The sequence below is a fragment of the Thamnophis sirtalis genome, unplaced genomic scaffold, assembly GCF_051295495.1.
Source record: "Thamnophis sirtalis isolate CommonGarterSnake01/CBP01778 unplaced genomic scaffold, rThaSir2_p1.2 scaffold_14, whole genome shotgun sequence".
Taxonomy (NCBI): domain Eukaryota; kingdom Metazoa; phylum Chordata; class Lepidosauria; order Squamata; family Natricidae; genus Thamnophis; species Thamnophis sirtalis.
The window spans coordinates 37,517,260-37,531,357 of NW_028261394.1; the positions used below are offsets into that span (position 1 = coordinate 37,517,260).

The 14,098-nt window shown below is 43.3% G+C and overlaps 1 protein-coding gene across 2 annotated transcripts in view; it reads right to left on the reverse strand.

The window, feature by feature from the left end:
* The window catches only part of LOC148042802 (uncharacterized), a 41,230-nt gene that overhangs the window by 21,902 nt on the left and 5,230 nt on the right, over window positions 1-14,098 (reverse strand). Inside the window, exons 3-6 of one of the 2 annotated variants that reach the window (XM_087729041.1) lie at window positions 13,428-13,618; window positions 12,135-12,302; window positions 10,711-10,821; window positions 7,350-7,812 (exon numbers count right to left, since the gene is read on the reverse strand). In XM_087729041.1, the coding sequence (XP_087585167.1) occupies window positions 7,699-7,812; window positions 10,711-10,821; window positions 12,135-12,302; window positions 13,428-13,618 (584 nt within the window). In that variant the 3' untranslated portion in view covers window positions 7,350-7,698. Of the gene's footprint in view, window positions 1-7,349; window positions 7,813-10,710; window positions 10,822-12,134; window positions 12,303-13,427; window positions 13,619-14,098 lie in introns of those variants that run through there. The other variant, XM_087729040.1, reaches the window with a different exon arrangement.

Below are 14,098 nucleotides of genomic sequence, written 5' to 3' on the forward strand. Positions count from 1 at the left end.
ACACCCCCTTAGCTTTCATCATATGTAACACTCTTGGACTCCCAACAGGAGCCGTGGTACAAAAAACTTCAAAATTATTAATTATTGAATGGGTACATTTGTCTCACACCCCAAAATCCACAATTTCTCAGAAACCTGCACTTTTTGCAGCTCTAATTACAAAAGCCCGTGTCAGAACAAAATTGTTGGCAGGAATTGAACCTTCCACAATTTTTGTCCCTTGTTCTTTATCAACTTGGGAGACCTTACTTGCTAATTCGGAAAACCTTCAATTTGCACTCGCTGACTGGCCAGGTGAGATTTCTTGCCATGCACCCCCTGACCCAAGATTGGCTCTTTTGAAAACTGTTCCCCTGCAATGGCACACTCCATATTCCCCCCTCCCACTTCCTCAGGCCATGACTATTTTTGCTGACGGAAGCAAAACCTATGGTGCTTGTGCCTGGCAGGAGAATGGTCAGTGGTGTACAAAAATCACCCCCCCGCAGACTTCTGCACAGCGTGCGGAGCTTGCTGCCTCTGTTCTGGCTTTTTCAACTTTTCCAAATACACCCTTTAACTTGATTTTGGATAGCCTCTATGTAACTCAGATTGTGAAATCAATTTATGAGGCCTATCTTTCTCCCTCATTGGAACCACAATTACTCTCGCTCTTTTTATCTTTGCAGAAGTTAATTTCTGCCCGCACCCACTTTTTTCATGTTTCCCACATTTGAAGCCATCAGCCCTTCCCTGGGCCTCTCCAGGAAGGCAATGATGTGGCCGACACTGCAGCAGCGGCTGCTGCCAACTCTTCTTCTCTTTTAACTTTGACAGCTCCCACTCCATGGGAGAGTCATTCTTACTTTCATCAGAACAAGAAAGCGCTCATGAAACAATTTGGCATTACTGCAAATGAGGCTTCTGCTATTATTCAGCAGTGCCCTTCTTGTAGCCAGCGTGCAAACTCTCTCCCTATGGGGGTAAACCCCAGGGGGACAGAGTGTTGCCAGATTTGGCAAATGGATATTACCGAATATTTTTCATTTGCCCCTTGGAAATATTTACATGTTTCCATTGACACGTATTCAGGCTACATTATGGCATCCCCCCAAAGGGGCGAAGCCACCAAACATGTTATTAATCATTGTATTCGGACCTTTGCATCGCTGGGACGCCCAAAAGAATTAAAAACAGACAATGGCCCTTCTTACACAAGTGCAGCCTTCGCTGCCTTTTGTAACCAATGGGGCATTGTACATAAATTTGGCATTCCTTATAACAGCCAGGGTCAGGCGTTGGCTGAGCGCGCCAACCAGACATTAAAACATGCCCTGGACAGATATATTGGCAATAGGGGAAAAATGCCCCCTGGCCTCCCAGCAGTGCAAGACACGCTTAACCTTTGCCTTTATACCCTGAATTTTTTAAATCTTACCGGCAGCCCACCATCCTCAGCAGCGACTCGTCATTTTGCAGCTCCACCTACTGCAGACACCCCCCGTCCACCTGTCTACTATCGCTGCCTGCCTGACCTGACGTGGCGAGGACCTGCTGACCTGATCACTTGGGGACGGGGCTACGCTGCCATTCAACTAAAAGACAAGGTGCTCTGGGTGCCAGGAAGACACGTAAGACCTTTTCTTCCTAAATCACCACCACACACTTCCAGGGATGGCGATCGTCCGTCAGTCCCCAAATGAGGTACAGCTTGTGGAGGTTGCCTCCTGGCCTGACCTGGAGAACAGGCCAGGACACCCTCCACCATATGAGAACACAGAGGCTGTTTCCTGCCCCGACCAGGAAAACGGGGAAGGACACCCTCCACCGTATTCGCCACCAGAAGGATGTCCCTTATTTCGAAGAAGACCTCCAGGTTATCCCCTGTCGCGGTGGCAGGAGTGTATGAAACCTTTTAGTTTTAGAACTTTCTCATATCATTATGTTATTTTTTCACTGTGTGGCATAGTTTTAGTATTGCTTGCACTTTTTATACGCTGTGAAATTTCCCATCGTGCCTCTTACAAGTTACAGGAACCATTACATGTGCCTACTAGATCTCTCACACACAGGGTGAAAAGGTCAGCTGCTTCTCACAGTCTGCACACTCGAATGACATACAACCTGTGGATGCGTTTGGCAGAACAGGCAAACGTATCCAATTTTTGCCTAAGCGAAGCTGTGGACCTGAACATGTTATTAGGGAATTGTTTAATACCAGTTTGCACACCTCTTTCTGTTATTTTAAAAGACACCCAGCTAGCAATGTTTAAAAAAAGGAAGGAAGTTAATTACGGTGACTCTATGGTGTGGGGCCCTTTCACAAGACGGCTCCCAGCTGATGCCATGTCTCTCACCACACCCTTTGTAGCTAGTGGACCCAACGTTACATGTGCACGCATTCAAAATTGTACTGCTTCTCTCACACAATCCTGTATGCCCACGGGAATCTTTCCTGCCAACTGTTCCACCTACGAGAACATTTCCTACAATCGGGCTCACGTTCTGCTTCCTGCTGGTTGGTTTTTCACATGTGGTCAAAAAACTTTTAATTACATACCTGCTAATCTATCAGATACACGTTGCTGTCTGAGTCGCCTCACTGCGGTTCTACCAACCAAACAGGACCTCACTTCACGACCACAGAGGTCGGTAGTCCTTGATGAAACATGTGACAGCTCAATTAATCTTTTTAACGAGGCTGAATATCTTTCCCTTGCTACCTCTATAGTTGGTGTTCCGGCATTAGCAATGCATAACCACAGGACAGCCCATCGCATTGCCTGTTCCCTTGCAAAAACTATAAACATCACATCTGCAGCCATAGCTGCCTTGAATATGGAACAGGCAGAGATCAGACATGCTGTCTTAGACAACCGTGCTGCCATTGATTTTCTGTTACTGGTACATCATCTAGGCTGTGAATCTGTCAAAAACATGTGTTGTTTTAACCTGTCAGACACCTCTCAATTGGTTAAGCATCAGATCAGTTCCTTAAAGGAGTTGGCTTCCCAGATTCGAGAAGACGTCCTGCCAGCCTGGTGGGATGGTCTGTGGTCCTGGCTACCGGATGGCTCCTGGTTAAGAAGCATTTTTTCCTCCATTATATGTATTATAGTAGTGCTGGTGTCCCTTTGCTGCTGCATTCAATGCCTACCCTCCCTATTTCAGCTATTCAAAGGCCTTTTTTCCTCAGCTAGGAAGAACGTGCTTATCCACGAAACTAAGTCCCTTCTGGACGCTGAGGACGACCATGAGTTGGACAACAATTCGTTTGTAAAGGTGTTTGCTATAACCAGTGATGATGAAGAATCTGCATTTTGATATGTTTGCTTTCCTCCTTCTCATTTTAAAACAAAAATGAGGAGATGTTGAGACCCATTGCTATTTCTGTATATAGGACGGCCAAGGCTGTCTGGAAAATATAGGCCAAAGATGGATACTAACAAAAACATTCTTGATTAATTAGTGTGCCTTTCTGTACCAGCATTTATCTAGCAGTTAGCACTTCAAAGTAGCAGTTAGCACTTCAAAGGCAGGAATGCGGAGCTGCTCACTTTCCTCCCTTCCCCCTCCCTATTCCTTATCTCTCTTCTCCTGCCGGGGGGAAGAAGCAGCCCCCCTTGCCACGCACCCCCTCTTTTGCCCAGAGATGAAGCTTTTTGCCACGCTGTATATTTATCATTGGACTATTTAGTCATGTGCCTGTTGATGTAATATTGTATACACCTTTCCTTTGTTTGGGACTAATAAAAAAGCCTCCCGGGCATTGCTCGGGGCCAAAAGCCAGAGTTCATCACAAGAAGGATTTGTCCGGTGTTTCTTCTTCCCATTCAGCTACAAGCATGAGCGGCCCATCAGAAGTGTGAAAAAGCCGCAATCCACCGCGGCCCTTGTTAACCCACGCGACGACCGATGCGGTATGGAATTCTTATTTGTTTTTTTCACCATATTGTATGGGTTGGCGGGTTTTTTTTACGGGACCAAATGCCAACCTGACCCCAACCTTCCTCCTTTCTCATCCGGGCTTGGGACCGGCAACGGCGGCGAACAACACCTGAAAACTACAGACCAATAACATGCTTGCCAACAACCTTCAAATTACTCACAGGCATTATTGCAGATAACATGATGGATTATTTGGAAACAAACAACATCTTGCCAGTAGAGCAAAAAGGCAACAAAAGAAGGAGCAGGGGCACAAAAGATCAGCTTCTAATTGATAAAATGATATTAGAAAATTGTAAGAACAGAAAAACAAACTTGAATATGGTCTGGATTGATTACAAAAAGGCATTTGACTCACTGCCACATAGTTGGACCATAAAATGCTTAGAAACAACTGGCATTAGCAAAAATATTACATCCTTTACTGAAAAGGCGATGAAACAATGGAGAACTGAGTTGGCAGTAGGGAATGAGATCTACGGAATGGTTAATATCAAGCGAGGAATTTTCCAGGGTGATTCACTTTCACCTCTTCTCTTCATCATCGCAATGATCCCACTATCAGTAATCTTAAAAAAAATGAAATTAGGCTACCAAACAGCCAAAGCAGCTGAAAAAATTTCACATTTACTATATATGGATGATTTGAAACTCTATGGAAAGTCAGAAATAGAAATCCAATCATTGACAAACACAGTCCGAGTATTCAGCACCGATATTTCAATGCAGTTTGGCATGGAAAAATGCGCCACTGTATCCATAAAAAGGGGCAAAATCACTGCATGTGAGGGAATTGAAATGCCCAATGGCCAATTAATTAAATGCAAAGAAAATGAAGCCTACAAATACTTAGGCATTCTGCAGTTGGATAACATCAAGCATGGAGAAGTAAAAACTATTGTCAGGCGAGAGTACACCAACAGAGTTAGGAAAATTTTAAAATCTAAATTGAATGGTGGAAATACAATCAAAGCCATAAATACCTGGGCAATACCAGTTATAAGATACACAGCTGGTATAGTTAACTGGACACAAGCTGATTTGGACCTTTTGGACCGAAAAACCAGGAAACTAATGACAATGCACTACAGTTTACATCCACGTGGTGATACTGATAGACTGTATCTGCCCCGAAAATCAGGTGGCAGAGGATTATTACAAGTGAAGCAAACAGTTGAAGAAGAAAAACATGGACTGGCTGATTATTTAAAAGAAAATCAAGAAGATCTATTAATCGAAGTAAAGAACAAAAATCTACTGAAGGCCCAACAGACAAAACAAGAATACAGAAAAGAGGTGATAAAATCAAGAATGGAGAGTTGGCAGAACAAAGCACTGCATGGCCAATTTCTGGAAAAAATAAAAGATAAAGTGGACAGGGAACAAACTTGGTTATGGTTAACAACAGGTACATTAAAGAAAGAAACAGAGTCACTAATCCTGGCTGCGCAAGAACAAGCTATCCGCACAAATGCCATTAAGGCCAAAATAGAAAAATCCTCTGATGATGCCAAATGCAGACTTTGCAAAGAAGCTGATGAAACTGTTGATCACATACTCAGCTGCTGTAAAAAAATCGCGCAGACTGATTATAAATTGCGGCACAATTCAGTAGCACAAATGATCCATTGGAATTTGTGCAAAAATTATAATATCAAAACAGCAAAAAACTGGTGGGAACATCAGCCTGAAAAAGTCACCGAAAATCAGATGGTCAAGATCTTGTGGGATTTCCGTATACAAACCGACAAAATACTGGCGCATAATACACCAGACATCACACTGGTTGAGAAAAATAAGGTCACAATCATAGACATCGCAATACCAGGTGATAGCAGGGTCGCCGAGAAGGAACATGAAAAAATCGCAAGATACCAGGACTTAAAAATCGAAATTCAACGACTATGGCACAAACCAGCAGTGGTAATTCCAGTGGTAATTGGCACACTGGATGCTATTCCAAAAGCACTGGAATTACATTTAAAACAGTTAAAAATTGACAAAATCACCATCTGTCAAATGCAAAAAGCCGCACTGCTTGGATCTGCACGCATATTACGAAAATACGTTACGACGTCCTAGGCCCCTGGGTGGGGCCCGACTAGTAACCAATGCCAAATCCGGCGAAACAACTGGCCGCTGTGATACAATTGTATAATAATAATAATAATAATAATAATAATAATAATAATAATAATAATAATAACAACAACAACAACAACAACAACAACAACAACAACAGCTTACGCCCTGCAACAATGCTTTTAATATCATCAAATAACAACCTCTGCCTAACCCAAGTTCTTAGAACTTAATTGGTAGATAAAATTGCCAACCCCACTCTAAACATCTGACTGATTGGGTGACCAACCATGATTATTATAATAATAGTAACAATAGTAATAGGTGCCTTGGGTTCAAAATATCTGGAACACCTCTTGAACACCATCAGCATTGACAAAGTCATCTGTCAATTGCAAAAGGCAGTTTTGCGTGGAATAGCTTGCATCCCAGGGCAATACCTCTACCATCATCAAACAACAACATCTGCCTATCCCATGTCCTTGAGAAAGGCTCAATAGGTGGACACAAATGCCAAATCCAGCCTAAACATTTGGCGGATCATGTAATCACAACCATAACAACAATACAGCAACTCACAGAAAACAGCTGGAGGTTACTTTAAGTTGCATGGTTTTCAGCAGAGATAAGTCATATTTATGGATGACAAACCCACAACTAATTTAGACTTGAAGTTGATTCCAGCCAAGGACCTTCTCTATAATACAAACAAATTTAAAGTTGGACTTCACTTCCTAGTGAAAGTTTCCATCGATTGGTTGTTTGTTGTTTGTTTGGGTTGTTGTTTGTTTGGATGGTTGCTTGTTTGTTTGGATGGTTGGTTGGTTGGTTGGTTGGTTGGTTGGTTGGTTGGTTGGTTGGTTGGTTGGTTGGTTGGATGGTTGGTTGGTTGGTTGGTTGGTTGGTTGGTTGGTTGGTTGGTTGGATGGATGGATGGATGAATGATAGATGGATGGTTGGTAGTTGGATGATTGGTTGGTTGGTTGGTTGGATGGATGGATGGTTGGACAGTTGAACAGTTTGATGGTTGGTTGGTTTGATGGTTGGTTGGTTGGTTGGTTGGTTGGTTGGTTGGATGATGGATGGATGGATGGATGGATGGATGGATGGATGGATGATAGATGGATGGATGATAGTTGGATGATTGTTTGGCTGGCTGGCTGGCTGGCTGGATAGATGGATGGTTGGACGGTTGAACAGTTTGATGGTTGGTTGGTTGGTTGGTTGGTTGGTTGGTTGGTTGGTTGGTTGGTTGGTTGGTTGGTTGGATGGTTGGTTGGTTGGTTGGTTGGTTGGTTGGTTGGTTGGTTGGTTGGTTGGTTGGATGGATGGATGATGGATGGATGGATGGATGAATGGATGGGTGGGTGGATGATAGATGGATGGTTGGTAGTTGGATGATTGTTTGGTTGGTTGGATGGATGGATGGATGGATGGATAGATGGATGGTTGGATGATTGAACAGTTTGATGGTTGATGGTTGGTTGATTGGTTGATTGGTTGACTGGTTGATTGATTAAATATATTTCTATACCATCAAAATCAGAACTACCCTGGTAACTTACAGCAAATGAAATATAAACCATACATGATACAAACACTAAAAACACAGCAGCCATACAAAAAATACAATAAAAAAGACAAATATACCCAACACCTTTTTTTCTTGGTGGAAAGGACAAGCGTATCTCACCAAGGGAGTGAGTTGCCTTCCCAGTCGAGAAAGGCCCCATTGGAGGCCGATGATAAATTAGCAAGCACATTGAGGATGCCTCGCACACTGTCCTGCACAGTCACAGGAGCCTGGGAGAGAAAGAGAGCCAGGATTACTATCCTCAGGGAAGAAAGCTTGAGCCCTGTACAATCTCGCCCATTCATTCTCCCTCTCTGGCTAAAATAACAGGAACAAAAGGATGGCTGCCTGTTTTTTGGGCCAGCCCTTGACACTTGTCAAAGTTTATAGGGTTGGGGAAAGCATCTCCAAGGATCAGAAGAGATGCGATGCTTCTGAATATTTCCCCTAGGATCTAGACAAATAAATAAGACAAATAAATAAGACAAATAAATAAGACAAATAAATAAGACAAATAAATAAGACAAATAAATAAGACAAATAAATAAGAAAAATAAATAAGAAAAATAAATAAGAAAAATAAATAAGAAAAATAAATAAGACAAATACTGTATTTTTCACACCGGTGTATAACCCTAAAAGAGCGTGGAAATGTTTCTGCGTCTTATACCCCAAATACAGCCATTTTTAGCCTTCCGAACAGGTGCATTTTTGCCTTCCCCCAGCTCTGCTGAAGTCTGCAGACTGTTTCTGGGGACTGGGGGAAGACAAAAATGCCTCCGTTTTTGCGAAAAACGGCCCATTTTTCACCAAAGTGGGATATGAGGCAGGGCTTCGGAAGGCCAGAAATGGCTATATTGGGGATATAAGACACATAAACATTTCCACGCTCTTTTAGGGGGGGGGGGTTGCGTCTTATACACCCAAAAAAATATGGTAAATAGCAACAGCAACCACTCCATTGGAGAGACTGTTTCCATATGTATCACGTGGCATGAAAGGAGATGGCAATATTGTATGTGACCAGAGTGCATTTATTGATAATAAACAAGTAGGAGGTCATCATGCTGTGTTTAGGGACAAGGTTTCTGTTTGTGGACTCCTTTCAGTCCACAAAGGTCTGATGCTTTACCCCAGCAAGAAGCTCAAGGAGGCTCATTCTGTTCACCAGACTATTTTTTTCCCCTCCCAATCCAGAAAAGTGCCAGATGATGACGAATCTAAGCCAGCAATGACCTTCACCATACCCTTACTACTGGTCTCCACTGTCACAGGAGCCTGCAGGAGAAGGAGAAACTGTATTAAGGTTCTGTGAATTGGTTTACTACATCATCATCATCATCATCATCATTATTATCGCAACAACAGAATTGTATCACAGCAGCCAGTTGTTTCACCGGATTTGGCATTGATTACTAGGACGTCGTAATGTATTTTCGTAATATGCGTGCGGATCCAAGCAGTGCGGCTTTTTGCATTTGACAGATGGTGATTTTGTCAATTTTTAACTGTTTTAAATGTAATTCCAGTGCTTTTGGAATAGCACCCAGTGTGCCAATTACCACTGCTGGTTTGTGCCATAGTCGTTGAATTTCGATTTTTAAGTCCTGGTATTTTGCAATTTTTTCATGTTCCTTCTCGGCGACCCTGCTATCACCTGGTATTGCGATGTCTATGATTGTGACCTTATTTTTCTCAACTGGTGTGATGTCTGGTGTATTATGCGCCAGTATTTTGTCTGTTTGTATACGGAAATCCCACAAGATCTTGACCATCTGATTTTCGGTGAATTTTTCAAGCTTATGTTCCCATCAGTTTGTTTATTATTATTCTTATTATTTTAAATTTTATTTTTACATAGAAAATCCATTTTCCATTAACCAGCGTGTTGTCTAGGTACAAATATTTTATGCTGACATTAAAATATGCAATGTTATTCCTTATTTAATCTCATCTTGGCTTAATTTTCAATATCTTAAGTATCTAATATTATAACAATCCCATTGTGATTTATTTCACTCTATTAATTATATTAACTATTAATACATTTCCTATACTTTAGATAACTTCTTTTACTATTAATTCTTATGTCTATTCTCCAACCACTGGTAAAAAGATTCCCAAATTGTATAATAATCCTTGTTCTTTCTCTTTAATTGTCAGTGTCAATCTGTTCATTTCTGCACATTCTAATATTTTCCTAATCACATTCTCCTCTGTAGGGATCTCTTCACTTTTCCAGTTTTGTGGAAATACAATCCTGGCTGCTGCTATAACATGAATAATCAAATATACATTTTCTTTACTATAATTTCCTGGTAAAATCTGCAGCAAAAATATTTCAGGTTCAAGTCAATATCTTGTTGTATCATCTTTTCCAGCCACGTATGTATTTTAGTCCAATATTTTTTTGCTTCTGCATAGATACAAGCCTGGTGCCTGGAGGTTTACATTATTCTTGCTGTTGTTATTATTTAAGATTTAATTTTCAATTCAATTCGCACCCTGGGACTAGAAACCTGGTTAGTGACTTTGGGCCAATCATCAGGAGATGGCGAGTTCTAGTCCCACCTTAACATGAAAGCTACTTGGGTGACCTTTGGCCAATCATCAGGAGATGGTGAGTTCTAGTCTTGCCTTAGGCATGAAAGCTACTTGGGTGACCTTTGGCCAATCATCAGGAGATGGTGAGTTCTAGTCCCACCTTAAGCATGAAAGCTAATTGGGTGACGTTTGGCCAATGATCAGTTGATGCTGAGTTCTAGTCCTGGTTTAGGCATAAAAGCCACTTGGGTGACTAGACCAAACTGGCTCTCAATTACTAAATTTCCAATTTTTTGAGAATATACATTATTCCCCACCGCCACCTGTTCTGATCCCATGTCAGTTTTCCCCATCCTGCATGGAGCAGAACACATGCAATTCCATCTTTTTTCAGTTCCTGTTGGGTGACCTTGGGACAATCACTAGGAGATAGTGAGTTCTAATCCCACCTTAGGCACAAATGACAGGGTTGGGCATGAAAGCCAGCTGGGTGACTGCATCAAACTGGCTCTCAATTACTACATTTCCAAATTTTTGAGAATATTTATAAGAAACATCCCCCTCCCCATGCCACCTAATAGTACCAGATCTGTTCCCATGTCAGTCTTCACCCATCCAGGATGGAGCAGAACACATACAATTCCATCTTTTTTCAGTTCCTCTGCAAGGCAGGCATTGATCATGTTCAGCGCTGTCTACGAAACAAAGCGAGAGAGAATGAATGGAGGAACCTGGGGGGGGGGATGAAAAGAGGGATCAGCCTAGAATCCCTACATAGCCGCAAGCAAACTTAAGTCCAACCCTACTTGAGCGCTGTGGGCCCCCATCTAGCTCCAGGCAGGTGTTAATCCCAATTGAAAAGATTCCTGTGCATAGGCATTTAGTAAGAAATCAGTTTGCAATACTGGGGAATATCTTTAACACAGGTGTAGGATGAGAGTGAAGGTTCATTCTCTGAGCCTTATGAATGTTTCATTACCAAACCAGGTAACATCTTCAGCAGAGTTTAGCAGATGTCCGTGTTGGTGTTCTTCTGCTTAGAAGGCAATGTGGTCAGTAGGTCTTGTGATTGGGAGGTCATATCAGGTGAGGATCATGTCAGATGAGGGTCTTGTGATGGGTAAGTGTGGGCTGCGTCAAGTGAGGCTCTTGTCTTCTGATGGGTCTTACAATGACCCAAGTTGATCCACACCTGACCCATCAGAAGACCCATCAAAAGACCCTCACTGGACACAACTCAAAGAGTGAAGTTTGAGAGTGAAGGTTTATTCTCCAAGCTTGTGGGTTGGCTTCCAAACATTTTGTTAACCAGACATGGTAACATCTTCAGCAGAGTTTAGAGAATGTCAGTGTTGGTGTTCTTCTGCTTATAAGGGCTTTGTGTGATGAGTAGGTCTTGCGATTGGGAGGTCACATCAGGTCAGAGTCATGTAAGGCGAGAGTCTTGTGGTGGGACTTGTGATGGGTAGGTTTGGGTTGCATCCAGTGAGGATCTTGTCTTCTGATAAGTCTTGTCATGGGTCAGGTGTGGGTCAACTTGGGTTGTCAGATCCATCACAAGACCCATCAAAAGACCAGACCCTCAGTTGATGTGACCCACACCTTCCCATCATAAGACCATCAGAAGACCCTCGTCTGACATGACTCTCACCTGATGTGACACAAGCTCTACTGACCACACAAAGCCCTTATAAGCAGAAGAACATTAACACTGACATCTCCTAAACTCTGCTGAAGATGTTACCTAGGCTGTCCATCCTCAATAAATCAGTATAACCGGACTTCCATGTGTGGGCCTGAGTTTTCATCATCATTTTCATTATCACTTTAATGAGTTTTTCCCTGATGGTCACACAGCTTCTGGACCTTAGTCCCAGGTCCAGTTTCACTTTACAAAGATTTCACATTGCTCAGAGGCTACTGGAGCCAGAGATTGACCCAAGAGGAGCTAGAGACATCTTGGAGTATCTCGTTGATTATGTTCAAAATAACAAGATTTCTGAATTACCTTGCTGGCACGATATTGGTACATTGGAGGAACTGGTACTGTTAGGCTTGTAAAACCCTGCCCAATGGAGCCAACGACGGAAGATACGTTGACAACAACTGCCTTGCTGCCTCCCAGGTTTTCTTGTGTGGTCTCCTTGGCAGCCTTCTTCAGGAGAGGCAGGAATTCCTAAAATACATATGAAACAGTGGGCTGAAATATTACATTTCTCTTCTTCCTGAGTCTACTTGAGATCCCTGGTTTTATTCTCACTGGCATTTTTTATTTCCCAAGTCATGGTATTTTTTCTTGGTGCCACCTCTGATCCCATTGGCTCAAGGTTGACCTTTTTGGAATATCTATACAGCAGTGACATGCGGTGAGGGTTACCGTTGGTGAGGCAAGAGCGCAGCAGCGGCGAGAAGCAACGTCCCCGCCGCTGTGTCCGACAGGCGTCTCGTGTTTATGGCGGACATAAATGTGAGACACCTGTAGGACACAGCGGTGGGGGTGTTGCTTCTCGCTGCTGCCGCGCTCTGCCGCCTCGCCCGCCCGCCTCCTCTGTCCCCTCCGCAGGACTTTCCAAAAGACTCGGGCCACTGAAAGTCAGTGTCTGACTTTCTACGGAGAAAGGCACGTGGAAATCCACAATTGCAACCTGACATGTGCTACCGGCGGAGCAAGGACTCCGGGGAGCTTTTCCACCTTCCCCGGCTGAGCTGGGGGAAAAAACCACGTGAAGAAATCGAAGGTATTTCTCCTCCGCTGCCGGAGCATCACGCCACGCTGACCCGGGCGTGCTGACCTCCCTCCCCTTTAGCTCCGTTTCCCCGCGCCCTTGCCTTGCGCGTCTGGATGAACCAGACATGCAGGTCTCCGACTTAAGGGCCCAGGAGGGGGGATCGAGGAGAGGAATTCCCGGACTGTGGTCCTCAAGACGCGGACCCGCCCAACGTAAGCGTGCTCAATTGCAACAACAAGGCATGATTCGCTGCTCCCAGATCAGGAGGCGGAAGAATCAGTGCCTCATTTGCATATGAATTTTTTTGCTTTTTAACTCTTTCTTAACTTTTAAAAGGTGAAAAATTCCTTATGCAAAGGAGGCCCCGAGTTCTGTCGCCTCCTGCTTTGGTTAACACTAAGCAGACACCAAGCCACTGTGACTTGGAATCTGGTAGCAACTATCCTGGCTTTAATTATTTTTTAAAAATTCTTTAAAATTCTTTCCTTTCCCTCAGGAGACTGGTGAGGCCCCGCCTCCCTTGCCTCTAGTGACTGCACGTCCCTGCTATACAGCACCTAAACCAGACTTACTTTGACAACTAGGAGGGGCCCCACTGCATTGGTCTTGTATGACAATAGCATATCTTCCTGATCGACATTTTCCAGCAAAAAGGCTTGGGAGGTTCTGCCAGCGTTGTTGATTAGCAGATTCAGCCCTTGTCCTTTCAGATGGGACTCCACTTCTGACGCAGCTTGCTTTATACTGGAAAGGTCTGTCGTATCTACCACATACAAAAGAAAGCTAATAACACAGGTATCAGTAAAAATGACTTGGTCCCTACTTTGATGAGGGCAGGTAACGTATAATGGAAAAGAAAAGACCTTCAGAGAAAAACTTGCAGCCTAGACAACAATCTCATAAATGAAATTTGGGTTCCACCACAAAACCGCGGAGGACAAAATCGCGCTCGACGAAAGCGCGCATTTGATGTCATCACAGCGCGACGAAAACATCGCGCTGTGATCGAAAAATGTAAAAATAAAGCGAAAACCTTACCCTAACCCCCCCAAACCTAACCCTAAACCTAACCCTAAACCTAACCCTTAACCTAACCCTAAATCTAACCCTAAACGTAACCCTTAACCTAACGCTAAACCTAACGCTAACCCTTAACCTAACGCTAAACGTAACCCTAACACTCTAAACCTAACCCTAACCCTTAACCTAACCCTAACCCTAACCCTAAACCTAACCCTTACCT